This window comes from Nannobrachium achirus, assembly GCF_963921795.1.
Source record: "Nannobrachium achirus genome assembly, chromosome: 18".
NCBI classification, from domain to species: domain Eukaryota; kingdom Metazoa; phylum Chordata; class Actinopteri; order Myctophiformes; family Myctophidae; genus Nannobrachium; species Nannobrachium achirus.
Genome location: NC_137825.1, coordinates 52,862,395 through 52,877,111, shown reverse-complemented (window position 1 = coordinate 52,877,111; position 14,717 = coordinate 52,862,395). Strand labels below are relative to the sequence as shown.

Here is a 14,717-nt window from a genome sequence, read left to right as displayed (position 1 = left end):
CCCCGTGGCATTTCTCATGTCCAGAGACTCGGGATCTGTTTAACCCATTTAGGCCTGAACACATTATGACGCAATAGTTTATGCTTTAACTATTGAAAAATAGCAGATATACAAGCTCACAGCGCGGCACCGAGTGCCGCGCTGCGAGCTTGTAGATCTGCTATTTTTGAAAAAGTCGTGAAAATGTGTGCAAATCTTTGAATATATGTATTTTTCAAAGCGAACGTATGTAACTCAAATTTTGCTTCTGGGTGGTCCCTGGAACTAGATATTTTGAAATGGGGGTCCGTGGTCAAATAAATATCATTTTGGGGGTCCTTCACATGAAAAGGTTTGAGCACCACTGACATAGTAGTCTCTCAAGAACAGACTAACTGAGCTCCAGTTGAAGGCTTACAGTTGCAGCTGGTCTCAAAACGTAAGAAAATACGTTGATTCTGAATCCACGATTCAGAATCCATTGCAAGCATTTGTTTTGCACGAACAACATTCCTCGGGCTAAAAACGGACCCCACAAAACTGAGCTGACCCCAGAAAAGTGATGACTCCTCACTAAACCATATCAGTTTTGTGGGTCCGTTTTTGGACCGAGGAATGTTTTTCGTGCAAAACAAATGCTTGCAATGGATTCAGAATCACGAAAAACCTCTAGTTACTGTAGACCCCTCACATGTTACTGAAAGATTTTTTGGGGGGTCTTTTTTTCCCCTGTATAGTAAGTGAAGGGCCCCACACTTGAACACTCTGAATTTACCTTGATCCACAAAGAATATAATGGGAAACTTTTAACATGTTTTTTTTGGATGACCCTAAGGATCATGAAAAACCCTGAATGATTACTATTGCAATTTATTTTGGGTCACCGGTCAGGCCCTTTTTTTTAGCTTAGCCCTGCAAGGCCCAAATTAATTTCTACTGGCCACATTTAAAAAAAAAAAAATCAGATGGTGTTGTAGCAGTCCTAATCACAGGAAAATGTAATGTTAAAAAATTAATAATGTTTTTGTAAGGTTTTATAGCCATAAATCATAAATCATAAATCATGCTCTAATTTGCATATTGGGGATATTTTTCACAATATTAACATATGCACATGTTCTAGACATTCTAATGATCACGAAAAACATATTACAGGCATTTTACTTATGTTTTAGTGAGGAATAGCTTCAGTTAAAAAGTGAGATGTTGTTCGTCCAGACGCTAGAATTTCAACTTCTCTGGGACTTGTGAATGTCAGCCTATGTGGGGGGTATTTATATGCAAATATGGTGGCCAATGGCATTGTAATACTAAACAATAGGATTTAATGGTGATGTTAATGTGAAAAAAGAACAGGAAAACTAATTATACATTTTTTTTTAAAATGATTTAAAAAATGTTGCCAAAAAGCAACGCTGGGCCTTGCAGGGTTAGATTGACTGGCCTGAAATAGCTTAGTTTGCGATCACACGGCCGTGGCTCCTAACCTTGTGTTTGCTCTGGTGGGTCAGCCGTGTGCTCTATCCCTGTGGCATTTCTCATGTCCAGAGACTCGGGATCTGTTTAACCCATTTAGGCCTGAACACATTATGACGCAATATTTTATGCTTTAAATATTGAAAAATAGCAGATATACAAGCTCACAGCGCGGCACCGAGTGCCGCGCTGCGAGCTTGTAGATCTGCTATTTTTGAAAAATCGTGAAAATCAGAATTTTGACCCGATTCTATAAGTGTCTTTTGAATCCTTCTAAGATTTTTGGAAAAAAACCTATGTTTCTATGTCAGCAATCTGGCCAGCCATCGTCAAAGAAAAAGGTCCTTTTCACTTAACTGGAGCTCAGTTAGTCTGTTCTTGAGAGACTACTGTGTCAGTGGTGCTCAAACCTTTTCATGTGAAGGACCCACAAAATGATATGTATTTGGCCACGGACCCCCATCTCAAAATATCTAGTTCCAGGGACCACCCAGAAGCAAAATTTGAGTTACAAACGTTCGCTTTGAAAATACATATATTCAAAGATTTTCACACATTTTCACGACTTTTTTTTCAAAAATAGCAGATCTACAAGCTCGCAGCGCGGCACTCGGTGCCGCGCTGTGAGCTTGTATATCTGCTATTTTTTTATAGTTAAAGCATCCACAAATGTTAGGTCTAAATGGGTTAAAAGATCAGACAACCCTTCTTTCAACCTGCTTCCCCTCCCAATCCTCAGGACAGGCTGTTCTCACTCCCCTATTCATAATCAGTTTACTACATCGTCGTTGACTGGCGGGAGACCTTGTATGTACAAAACCGTTTGTACTTATCATTTTAGAAATGATTTCAGATAGTGAAAATGGCCGATCTACAAGCACACAACGCCTCGCGCTGCGAGGCGTTGTGTGCTTGTAGATCGGCTATTTTCACTAGTTCTGCGCGACGGTCTTGTATGATGAAGCAGGGTTTTACTTTACTGGGAAAAAAGTGTAAATTTGAAACTTGGAGATACGAGGTTTCTGCCGGCTTAACTGTTTTGTGGAATCATGACCACAATAAACAAACTCACTAATCCAGTGGTTTTCAACCATTTTCGTATCAAGGGTCCATTATTCATTCTGCGTTTGAGCCACGGACCACCTTTTGATGAGATGTAACCTCTCAGACCCAAAACTTAACGTTGGGATACGATGGATACGTTGGATCCGTAAGGGTCCATTTGGTTTCATTTTACACCCTCGAGTCAAGAGTTAAAGATCTACAAGGGTCCATTTGGTTTCATTTTACACTCTCGAGAGTTATATCTATAAGTGTCTATTTGGTTACCAAGTCTGCATCATTTAGCTGGGGACCATCTGGAATCTCTTCAAGGACCTCTAGGTGGTCCCCGGACCACTGGTTGAGAACCACTGAACTAATCAGTTTGGCTCACACTGGCGCTGATGCAATAAACCCTTTTGCAAATCCCGCCCCATTCTGCCCTGTTACTATGATGGGACATTAACCCTGGGCAGATTGTTTTTATAGTGGAAGTGGATGGGATTTTTTTTTCCCTTCATAGCCTCATTACAGCTATATAAAGTACCAAAGGAAAAACACCTAGGTGATATTAATAAAAAGGGAAGACAAAGGTACAGTAGTTACATTGCAAAACAGGGGATTTACCCGAAAATATATGTTTTAATTTGTTTAATCCCAGTGGGACAGAATCCTCTTTGCAGATTCTTTTATAGTGGTAGTGGATGCGATTTTTTTTCCCTTCATAGCCTCATTACAGCTATATAAAGTACCACAAAAAACACATCTACGTGATATTAATAAAAAGGGAAGAAAAAGGTACAGTAATTACATAGCAAAACAGTAGTTTTCCCCCGAAAAATAAATGTTTTAATTAGTTTAATCCTCTGGATCAGAGATAGAAAGAGAAGCGCATTGCATCTTGGGTACTAGGAAGAGGACAGAGAGAATGTTTCTCCTCACATAATAGGCTGGCTTTTCGTAATTCTGCCCATTTAAATTATATGTACCCAATCGTGACTCTTAGACCATTGATAAGGTACATGTGAACTAGTTTGTTGAAGCTTATTCGTTATGATGAGCGAGATCGCTTGACGCTTGCCGTCGCTATCACCGTACCGGCCGATCTCCGTGTCGCGCACTGCGGACAGTTTTTGAAAGGCTGAAGCAACATTCTCCACTGCACAAACTCCACCCCCGATAGCAAAAAGTGAATGTTTTTTTCTGGTTGGCCAGTCAGGGAGTCTCAGGGACCAATCAGAAGGCTGACAAACGGTCTATTCTTACCAGGGTTAGATAGGTTGAAAACATGAAGTCAAAACAAAATAAAAAAATTACAAACTAATAACTATATTACAACCTTGATTCTTGAGAGACATTACTCTGTTAGTTCATAGGTTTTCAAAGTGGGGGCTTCCAGGAAAAAATAAATAAATCATAAATTCAAATTATTGTCATTATTGTTAAAATATATATATAAAAAAAAACATTTCACTGTTTCCATCCATGTGACACGTTGTTTTACTGCCATTTCACAATGGAGAGGCTGCGGATATTTTTGCAGTGGTGGAAAGTAACTAAGTAAATTTACTTAGGTAATGTGCCTAAGTACAATGTTTAGGTACCTTTACTTAACTGGAGTATTTCTCATTTTCAATACTTTTACTTTTACTCCACTACATCTCGGATCCAAATATTGTACTTTTACTCCACTACAATTATTTGAAACTTTTAGTTACTAGTTACTTTGTAGATTTTGATTCCTATTACAAAACATACATTAACCACTTCAACCCTATATACATTTCGGCCAATTGAAAATAGCCGATCTACAAGCACACAATGTGTCGCGATGCAACGCATTGTGAGCTTGCAGATGTGCTATTTTCAAAAGATTTGTATATATTTTAAAACTTGTGAAATGGGACATTCTACATAATGAGTACTTTCAACTATTGGAACTCCACTATATGTTTTGATAACAATACTTTTGTACTTTTACTCAAGTCAATTTTGATTTACGGATTTTGAATTGTAACGGAGTATTTCTAAATTGCAGTATACTTTTACATAAGAAACAAATGCGAGTACTCTTTCCACCACTGCTATTTCGGGGTATGGGCATGAACAAGTTTGAGAAATCACTCTACTTCTCCAATACCAACCCATTGGTCTGACGGTTGCCTGTATACTAGACCAACACTGGGCGCTGTTTGGGAAACGTTCGCAACGACAAAGAGTCAAGAAATGCAACGACATCACCAGTGGAAGGCATGCAAATGAGAATTAGAATTTTAAGGCTGAAAACGAAAAAATAAAAAAGATTGAAAACAGTGAGACAACACAAAATATGCAAACCAAGGCGAACATTTCTCTCTATAGCTGTCTCTGAAAAAAAAAGAAACAGTATTTCGTAAATTAAAAGAGAGAAGGAGAGAAGGAAAAAAAATAAGATGCTGAAACATTATCGGATGTAATTGCATACAAACTGAAACGTGCCAAACGATGGTTAAAAGTGAAAAAGAAACAGTCATCATTAAAGCAGTCATTTTCTTTGGCATTGAAGCTGCATGGAAACAGAGGAGGAAGGAAGGGGCGGGGCATACCAGGTGCAGGCACCTCCTTCTCCCCGGAGGTGTCAGGGTGCACCTCCTCACTGCAGGGGGCGCTCTCTTGTTCCGAGAGCTCAGACACTGCTGTAACCACATCCTCATTCAGCGCTGAGCTCTCCGCTGTGAATTAAAGGTAGGGTTCAGGTCAGGGTTTTGGGGTAATACTAGACACCAGGGACGTGCTGGGCCCCTGATTCAGCCCGGGGAAAAAGAGTCGGAGAGGCCCTCATTGCGCGCTATAGAGAGAGATCTCTCTATACGCTGCTGCTGCTACTCAAAGTTTTGTGACAAAGTGACAAGCCAGTGGGCCAATTACATGAGTTCTATTTCGTTGTTGTCGGGTGGAAACCTTGTATGTCCAAAACCGTTTTGTTTTGTCATTTATCATTTTTAAAATGATTTAAACTAGTGAAAACAGCCGATCTACAAGCACACAACGCCTCGCGCCGCGAGGCGTTGTGTGCTTGTAGATCGGCTGTTTTCACTACTTTTGTGCGACGGCCTTGTATGATGAAGCAGCAAAGCAAAGCAAAAAATTTACAAATTTGAAACTTGGAGATACGAGGTTTCTGCCCGACATTGACGATTTACTTTGTTGGCCGCCCAGCCCCCAAAATGGAAAAGGGCCGACATTTTATTTACATTTTTTCCCCTAATGGCAGGCCTGGACCGGCCGGGAATGGACCGGCCGTTCGGGAGTTGTCCCGCTTTTCCCAATGGCCAGCACGTCCCTGCTAGACACACACGCACACCTACAGACAAAATAAAGGGGCGGCTTTGGCGCGGTCCCGCCATTAGCCAGTTTACAACAGAACATTCCCACCGTCGGACGCTGTACACAATGGAATAAAAAAAAGGATTTGATCAAAGACTTAATACTTTGCAAATGGCCATTGTTATTTAGACTCCAAAGCCGAGCTTACTGTGAATACTTTGACCAGCTCTGTTTTGGGGAATAAGGAGAACCTTTGCCGCCTGTATTGTTACGATTTATATCATACCAAGAATAAACTGTTGAAGAGTTCATCCGCTGGTTTGTCCGGGCCTACTAACCACTACTTCAACCAAACATATTTTTTTAGACGGGTCTGGTTTAAGAGAGATTCTAGCCAAGACTCACCTATTTTATGAAAGAATCTCTGAAGCCGGCTTTCACGGACATGACTTAAAAAATCAAACCTCGGTTCGAAGTGGAGCGGTGAATCTGAGCAGCTATACCGTGTGTGTGTGTGTGTGTGTGTGTGTGTGTGTGTGTGTGTGTGTGTGTGTGTGTGTGTCTAGTCTGCACAATAGTGCCATAGAAGCTGCGTGTGTGTGTGTGTGCCTGCACAACAGCGCCCCTCCTTTAACTTGTGTGTTGTGTGTGGCCACTCAAGGTATTGCCAGGCTACAGACATAGCCAGCCACCCACCCACCCACCCACAGACATACCTGTCTATTGGGAGCGCTTTCACCGCTCCAAAAATGTTCTAAATACTGTATAGGCTATGTACAGCATGTAAACAATTGATCTAGTTTTAAATAGAAGGATGATGCTCTCCAGCACAAAAGGAAGAATGAAATCAAAACTTTAATACATGCTATTACATAGTTTTTGTGTGCTCCAACTTGTGCTGAACAGTGAAAGTGAATGGAACAAACATTTTAACACTGCACATTTCCCTCATGGACTCAGAAGCAACTCAAGTAAAATTTTGGTCATGCTCGTGAAAGCCAACTTGCTTTGCCCCTTGCTTTACTTATTCAGGTCTATGCAACACCAAAACAAACTCAATATATCAACTCTGTTTCAAAGATCATCACATCTTTCCACCAAGGCCTCAAGCCAGGGAGTTAAGTACAATACTCACTATGTGCTGCACCGTTGACAAATCTGCTGTTAGTTTGTTTGGAGGGACCTGACTCTGATGTGCACGCCTTCCTGTTTGAGGGTGGGCTGAACAGTAGATGCAACGGGGAGAGAGAGTGGTGCACTAGTGAAGGCTGTAGGCTAGGGAACGCTAAGCTACGTACTAATTAGCCATATGGACGATTAGGATAAGAGGGATTGAGACAAGAGATTGTTATCATTGTCATTATGTATGCCTTGATACAACGGCGTCCATTGATAAGATTTGCCGCCGCATCGGCCGCACGGTTCTCTCTATTAACTGCGTCCATTTCCCGTGCATACAGTGATCTTACCGGACAAAGCGAGAGGGGTTGTGCCCCCAGAACCACGGCAGAAAGTTGAAGCAGCCGGCCCCTACTGGCCAAAGCTGGAACAGCAGGCGGGGAGACATACATGCACGAGCATAAGCGCTCGCCGCCGGGGTCTACAATAGGGTTCAATGGACGTTGAATGACGTTTGTGACGTAATTACGTCTCGACCCTACAGTAAGTAAAATTGGCAAACTTTTGTTTGCCAAATTGGCAAAACTTTTGTTTGCCAATTTCCGCCACAATGCACCTGGATTCAGCTTCCTCCGGTTGCCTCAAAACGCCACTGAGCAACTTGCATTGAAATGAATAGCTGGGGGCGGGGCTATCCGCTCTCTATTATATATATCGTCACTGTCGGGCAGAAGCCTCGTATCTCCAAGTTTCAAGTTTGTATATTTTTTCACCAAGTAAAGCCCTGCTTCACCATACAAGGCTGTTGCACAAAAGTAGTGAAAACAGCCAATCTACAAGCACACAACGCCTCGCGCTTGTAGATCGGCTATTTTCACTAGTTTAGTTCATTTTTAAAACAATACATACAAAACGAAAGGTTTTGGACATACAAGGTTTCCACCCGACACCGACGACATACTCTACGGTTGGGACTGTGTCCTCGTCGTACAGTTGTTGTTGCTGGTGTTGTGTTGCTTTTTTTTAATACAATTAATACCCCTTATAACTATCAAAACGATGCACTGAAAGCCTAATTGTCTGCGAGCTGAATCGGTGGCTAACAGTGGATGCTGCCTGAGAGAGAGAGAGAGGGGAACGTTCGGGCCTGACCCAGATGACTGGGATTACAGCGCTAGAGAGAGAGAGAGAGAGAGAGAGAGAGAGAGAGAGAGAGAGAGAGAGAGAGTGCAGCTGCAGTCAGAGGGACTGAGGGCCAGTCAAGCATGCTTTGTATCCTTTATGTAAAAGGGGATTAAAACAAAGCACAGTAGGCCTCGTAGGCTAACGTTCTCCCCCATTCGACTCAATACAGACTACTGAGACAGTGAAGGACCGCAGTGTGTGTGTACGTTTAAACGTCCCTCAAAGACGTCCGTTCTTTTTCTTTTTGGCATCACCGGAACGCTGACTCATACGTTTTTGGCAGCCTAAATCCTCTGATGCCGCTACTGTATGTACTGTATAGATGGTGCAGAAGTATATAGCGACGGATCACTTTATCGTCACTGCCGGGCGGAAACCTTGTATCTCCAAGTTTCAAATGTGTATGTTTCATTTGTGAAGTAAAACCCTGCTTCATCTAGGGATGGATCTTGTTAATTCTTATTGATAATGAGCACCTTATCGATCCTGCTTATTGAGCCGGGCTTTCATCGAGCCCACTATTGAGCGTTTTCTAATATTTTGTGGAAAGATATGAGACGACAAATTCAGAACATAACTGTTATCTTTTTTTATTGGACAGTTATCTGTGAGTTTGTTGCTGACCGCCATCTATGAAGATGACAATTGACAAAAGTAAAAAATATCATTAAATATCATTTAACAATCATTCATTAGTGTGCAATAAGTGTTCAATGGCTTCATATTATGGATAGTACTGTAATAAGTTCTTGATCGCCTCTTGTCTTGATTGTTTAAACATGGGCCGCTATGCTCGATAACAAGCTTGATAAGCCCAAAGCTTATTGATACCGGGTACTCAATAAATCTGTTATCGGGTTATCGAGCTACCCTTGTTAAGGGCTCCATCCCTAGCTTCATCACGCGAGACCGTCGCCACAAAACTAGCGAAAACCGCGAGGCGTTGCGTGCTTGTAGATCGGCTATTTTCACCATTTCAAATAATTTCTAAAAGGATAAACGGTTTTGGGCACGCAAGGTTTCCACCCGACAACGGCGTTACGATGCTATTTGTGCTCCCAGCAAGACCACGTACTCTGTACTCTTTCACACTCCCGCCCCCCACCCCCACCCCAACCCGAGCCGTGATAACCACCACCGTTCGACCTCCCGGCTTTTTCGACACACAGATCGAATGCGTTGCTGACCTTTCATCGGTGCGTCTCCAGGGCTCCTGTGGCCCGGCGGCGCCTGGACGCCGTTCTCCTGGTGGTGCAGGTCGTTGATGGTCATGCCGGCCAGGGACGCGCTCATGCTGTCTCCCGGGCTGTAGCTGTTGGCGGCGTTGTTCATGTGGTCCTCCTGGTCCATTGCCGGCGGTCGTAAGTCAGGCTACAACGCGAGAAAAGGCACAACCCGTAAATAAACCACATCCACGCAGTTAAAGATTGTCAGTTCAGCACGTGTTCTTGCGTGAGTGTCGGGTGGCCCGGGTTTTGAAATAGCACTACTTCCACACCAATCTGCACTTCTGCGTGGCGAGTTCTAAAATAGTGTACCTGTTTTTTTTTAAGGGCAAAACAATGATCGTTGCATAATGAATTAATCCTTTGTCTTTTCTGGGGCTTACGCAACTCGGTTAGCCGGCAGCGAAATGTAAACAGACACTGTGGCTGTGAAAGCTAGTTATTTATATGGTTGACGTGTGGGGGTGATCTTCAAGTTACAGGACTGTGGACAGAAATAGTCCCCCCCACACACTGCCCAAGTCACTGCATCCCTGCTGCGATTAGTAGGACTGACTCATGATCATGAAAGAAATCATAAAAATAGTTGACGATTAGTTGTCGTACAAATAATTGTAATTAACGATTTAATTATTAATAATAATAATAATGAAACACACTTTATGTTTGACACAAAGATTAAAGTGCTACATGGCATGAAAAGTAAAAAGAAAATAGATTAAATATATATATATATATATATATATACTGTATATATCATAGTGTTTTTGGTATTGAATATTGGAACATATAAATCAAAATTACATTTCTGTTTGGCTTTTAGGCTTTGCAAAAGGAAATTGCACAGCGCAAATGTGACAAATAACTTCAGAATACAAAGAAATGAGTGACAACTAGAAGCAGTGCTCTTCCGAGCACAGGTCTCCACCAGGCCAGGCGTCCTGGTGGTGCTACTGTATAATAGGCCAATGTAAAAAGGGTGGCATATGTTCTTCACCTTAGATCTTTCATGGAAATCGGACGCTGCATGCATGATTTGAAGCATTGTGTTCCAAAAATGTGTTTTGCTAAACTCTACCTGCTGGTGGCGCTATAACAGGCCAATGTGAAAAAAGGTAGCATTTGTTCCTTGACCTAGTGGGAATATGTGTGGCAAATTTCACAGTAATCGCAAGCTGCGTTGATGATTTGAAGCATTTTGTTCAAAAACTGAGCAATCCTGCAAACTTTGGAAGCTAATATTAGCCAATCAGGATGGAATATGAAATATCAGACGGATCGGACTTGATCACATTACTATAGAGATACTGTGTACCGATTTGCGTGATTTTTGGATAAAATCTCAAGGAGTAATATCCAAAGATGTGTTTTACATAAGTCTGCCCAAAGGTGGCGCTATAAAAGGCTGATGTGAAAAATGCAGGGCAAAGGTTTATCCTTAGCCTCTAGGGAATGCGCTTACAAAGTTTGAAACTGATCGGTGGAGTTATAGGTAAAACCACAAATCGGCCTGTTATAGCGCCACCATGAGGCTGATTTAAAAAAAATTAAGTGGCATTTCTTCCTCGGCCTAGTGGGAACGTGTGTGCGCGATTTCATGATAATTGCACTTTGCGTTTGGGATTTGAGGCATTTTGTTCCAAACGGCTCAATCCTACAAACTTTGGAAGCCAATCTTAGCCAATCAGGATGGAATATGCTAAATCGGACAGATTTGTGTCGATCACATGACTGTCGAGATACTGCCTACCGATTTGTAGGATTTTTGGACAAAATCTGGAAGAGTAGTGCACAGAAATGTGTTTTGCGAACATCGGCCACTAGGTGGCGCTAGAAAAGGCCCATTTGAAAAATTTAGGGCAGAGGTTCTAGATTGGCATCCAGGGAATGTGTGTGCTCACTTTGGCAGCGACCGGGCCAACGGCGACTGAGATTAGCTGCACACAAACTGCGAGGACACACGGACGGACGCACGGACGGACGGACGCACGGACGGACGCACACACGGACGGACGAAGGGGAAAACATACTCTCCCCCAAGCCTTCGGCTGGTGGAGACAATGACTGGTCTGGTATGAATAATCAGAATTCATGATGTTCTTTTTTGAACGTATCTTTCGAATGTTCACATATCGTCACTGTCGGGCAGAAACCTTGTATCTCTGAGTTTCATGTTTTATCGTAAAGTAAAGCCCTGCTCCATCATACAAGAGTGTTGCACAAAACGAGCGAAGATATCAGATCTGCAAGCACACAACGCCTCATGATGAGAGGTGTTGTGTGCTTGTAGATCGGCTATTTTCAATATTTTAAATCCGTTTTACACATTCCCTGCCATATCCCGAGTTTCCCGGGTTTTGGCCGTTGGTCCAGCCAAACCCGAGTTTCCCGAATTATACATCGATTTTTGGTTCCTAAGTGCCCTAAAAAAAGGGCTTCCGGTCTGGACCGGAAGCGGATACGGAAATGGATTTCTGGTAGGCGGGACATAACCGATTATCGGTATCCTGATCCTGTTTGCGTTTGCTTACTGTGTAAACACAGCTGCAGCTAACTGGAAAACTGTATCTCAGACTTCCAAGTGGAGGGCGCCTGGTGGCATTTCGGCATCAATGCCTGTCGGTGTCGCCGGTTCGATTCCCGATCCGAGCGACCTTTGCCGCATGTCACTCCCTGTCTCTCCCCCGTTTCCTGTCAGTCTACTGTCCTATCCAATAAAGGCAAAAAGCCCAAAAACAAATCTTAAAAAAAAAAAAAAAAAAAAAAAAAAAGAGTTTAGTTTGAAAGCTGTGAACGGCACATGCACACGCGTGGTGCATGATCCGTGCACAATCGTGCACGATGGACACGCACGCGCCCATGTTAAAAGTCCGGCAGTCTGATCACATGTGCTGTCAACTAGTTTGATATGAAAGGTTTAAAATCTCATAAAAAAGAGGATTACATGTAAGATTAAGATCAAAGCCTGTGGTTACGTCAGCAGATTTTCTGTTTTGAATCATACTTTATTTTGTTGCCTCTCTCTCATGCACATAAACTATCTCTCTCTCTCTCACACACACACACACACACACACACACACACACACACACACACACACACACACACACACACACACACACACACACACACACACTCAGACTCCAGGTCAGAGTTTGCAAACAACCCTCTGACCTAATAGTTCCCCGAAGACCATTTTGCCATGTATGACTACATGTGCTTCCGTTCTCAGAGGCTCCATACAACGTCAGCACCCGCCTCGGTTTAGTCAAAAGTACCTGCATATCTGACCAAACACCTCCAAAAAGTTAGCGACACCCACAGCCACAACACCAGAGGGAGCGCACACAATGATCTGATAACACAAACAACATAGCACAAATATGGGTAAATTCTCCTTCTACAATACTGCCACTCAAGTGTAGAATACCTTAGCTTTTTCTGAACTGACGCCACTGTAAGGGTGCCCTCACACCAAAATACCTAGAGTGGAATCCGCCAATGCATTTCAATGAGAATGGAGCGTTTTTTTTGCCAGTAGAGGATTTCTGCAGAAAACGCTCCATTCTCATTGAAATGCATTTGACGATGGCTGGCCAGATTGCTGACATAGAAACATAGGTTTTTCCAAAAATCTTAGAAGGATTCAAAAGACACTTATAGAATCGGGTCAAAATTCTAATTGTCACGATTTTTCAAAAATAGCAGATCTACAAGCTCGCAGCGCGGCACTCGGTGCCGCGCTGTGAGCTTGTATATCTGCTATTTTTTTATATTTAAATGTACTGTAGCTCGCTGGGCTCCTTCAAGGCTGCCCTGAAAATCCACCTTTCAGGAGACCAGAGGTCCTCACTCCTCCCAGTGAACACCCACCCCCCATTTATTAGATATTTTTATATTTCATAATTGCATTGAAAGTAGTTCTTTACTCTACTACTCTACTTATTAATGATCTTTTATAATTGCATTAAATGTTCTTGTAACTATTCGCGATGAGTTGAATGTTATGGACTTCCGACGCAAACAAAGACGTAAAAGGTCTTGTTTGGGATGTTCCTTTTTGGGCAGGATGTTTTAACCGGCCTGTGCTGCGCTGCATATGTTTGTGTTGTATGTACTTGTTATGTTAATCATGATTGTCTAAATAAATGATTCAATCAATCAAAAAAAAAAAATGTACGCAAATCGACTGAACTGGCATTCGTTCAAATTAGCTGTGTTCACACAGTGTTCCCATTCTATGACACTATTATCGTTTATCGTGATAAAAAACACTCACGATAATCGTATGTTTTAATCTATTGTGAAATCGTCCTCCGTCATGCACTGGGATCAATTCACCTTTTAATTGCCGAGCTGCATATCCGGTACCACTTAAACCCTTTTTTTCCCCCTCCACTATCTCTTTGCCACAGAATATCCGATCTTGCGACACGTTGTGAGCTTGCACATCTGCTATTATTTTGGCAAATGTTCGGCCCCAGGACAAAGGACGTTGGAGATATTTTGATTATAGTGATAATATCGTAAATGGCAATTTCTTTGTTCACAATAATCGTGACATGACATTTTGACGTGAATGTAGTGCTCGCAAAGCGACATGCACTGACAACGACAGCAGCAGGGTAGCCTCAGGTTATCTCCTCATAGTGAGCGTCGCCCCCAACCGTTACCGCGGTTACCCCGCTCCCAGTAAAAAACCCACTGTGAGAAAACACACTTGGCTCGGGCCGCGTGACCTCCCCCTCGCTTGCACCTGCATATCTCCTTGACCTTGGGATGTTTAAACATTCAACACTCCACACGCAAACACTACCCGCCATGGCGGATACACACAACACAACACAACACAACACCAGCCCTAGCCCCCCACAAACTCCTAAGAACCCCCACCCACAGAGAAGTGTCATTATGTCATTATGGCATGGCACTCGGTGCCGCGCTGCGAGCTTGTAGATCTGCTATTTTAGAAAAATCTTGAAAATTTGAATTTTGACCCGATTCTATAAGTGTCTTTTGAATCCTTCAAAGGTTTTTGAAAAAAAAACTATGTTTCTATGTCAGCAATCTGGCTAGACCTCATCAACTGGAGCTCAGTTAACTGGAGCTCAGTTAGTCTGTTCTTAAGAGACTACCGTACTATGTCAGTGGTTTTCATGTGAAGGACCCTCAAAATGATATGTATTTGGCCACAGACCCCCATCTCAAAATATTTAGTTCCAGGGACCACCCAGAAACAAAATTTGAGTTACAAACGTTTGCTTTAAAAATACATATATTCAAAGATTTGCACACATTTTCATGACTTTTTCAAAAATAGCAGATCTGCAAGCTTGTATATGTGAGCTTGTATATCTGCTATTTTTCAATAGTTAAAGCATTCAA

General features: G+C 42.4%; 2 protein-coding genes across 11 annotated transcripts in view; one reads left to right on the top strand and one right to left on the bottom strand.

Annotated features, from left to right (window-relative positions):
* Positions 1 to 14,717, top strand: part of kansl1a (KAT8 regulatory NSL complex subunit 1a) — a 249,505-nt gene that overhangs the window by 104,473 nt on the left and 130,315 nt on the right. The window lies entirely within an intron of this gene.
* The window catches only part of LOC308303717 (microtubule-associated protein tau-like), a 59,697-nt gene that overhangs the window by 31,309 nt on the left and 13,671 nt on the right, over positions 1 to 14,717 (bottom strand). For 8 of the 10 annotated variants that reach the window (XM_080748191.1, XM_080748193.1, XM_080748196.1 and 5 more), the window contains exons 2-3: positions 9,294 to 9,477; positions 5,082 to 5,207 (exon numbers count right to left, since the gene is read on the bottom strand). In XM_080748191.1, the coding sequence (XP_080604317.1) occupies positions 5,082 to 5,207; positions 9,294 to 9,456 (289 nt within the window). In that variant the 5' untranslated portion in view covers positions 9,457 to 9,477. The remainder of the gene's footprint in view (positions 1 to 5,081; positions 5,208 to 9,293; positions 9,478 to 14,717) is intronic. The other 2 variants (XM_080748197.1, XM_080748192.1) reach the window with 1 other exon arrangement.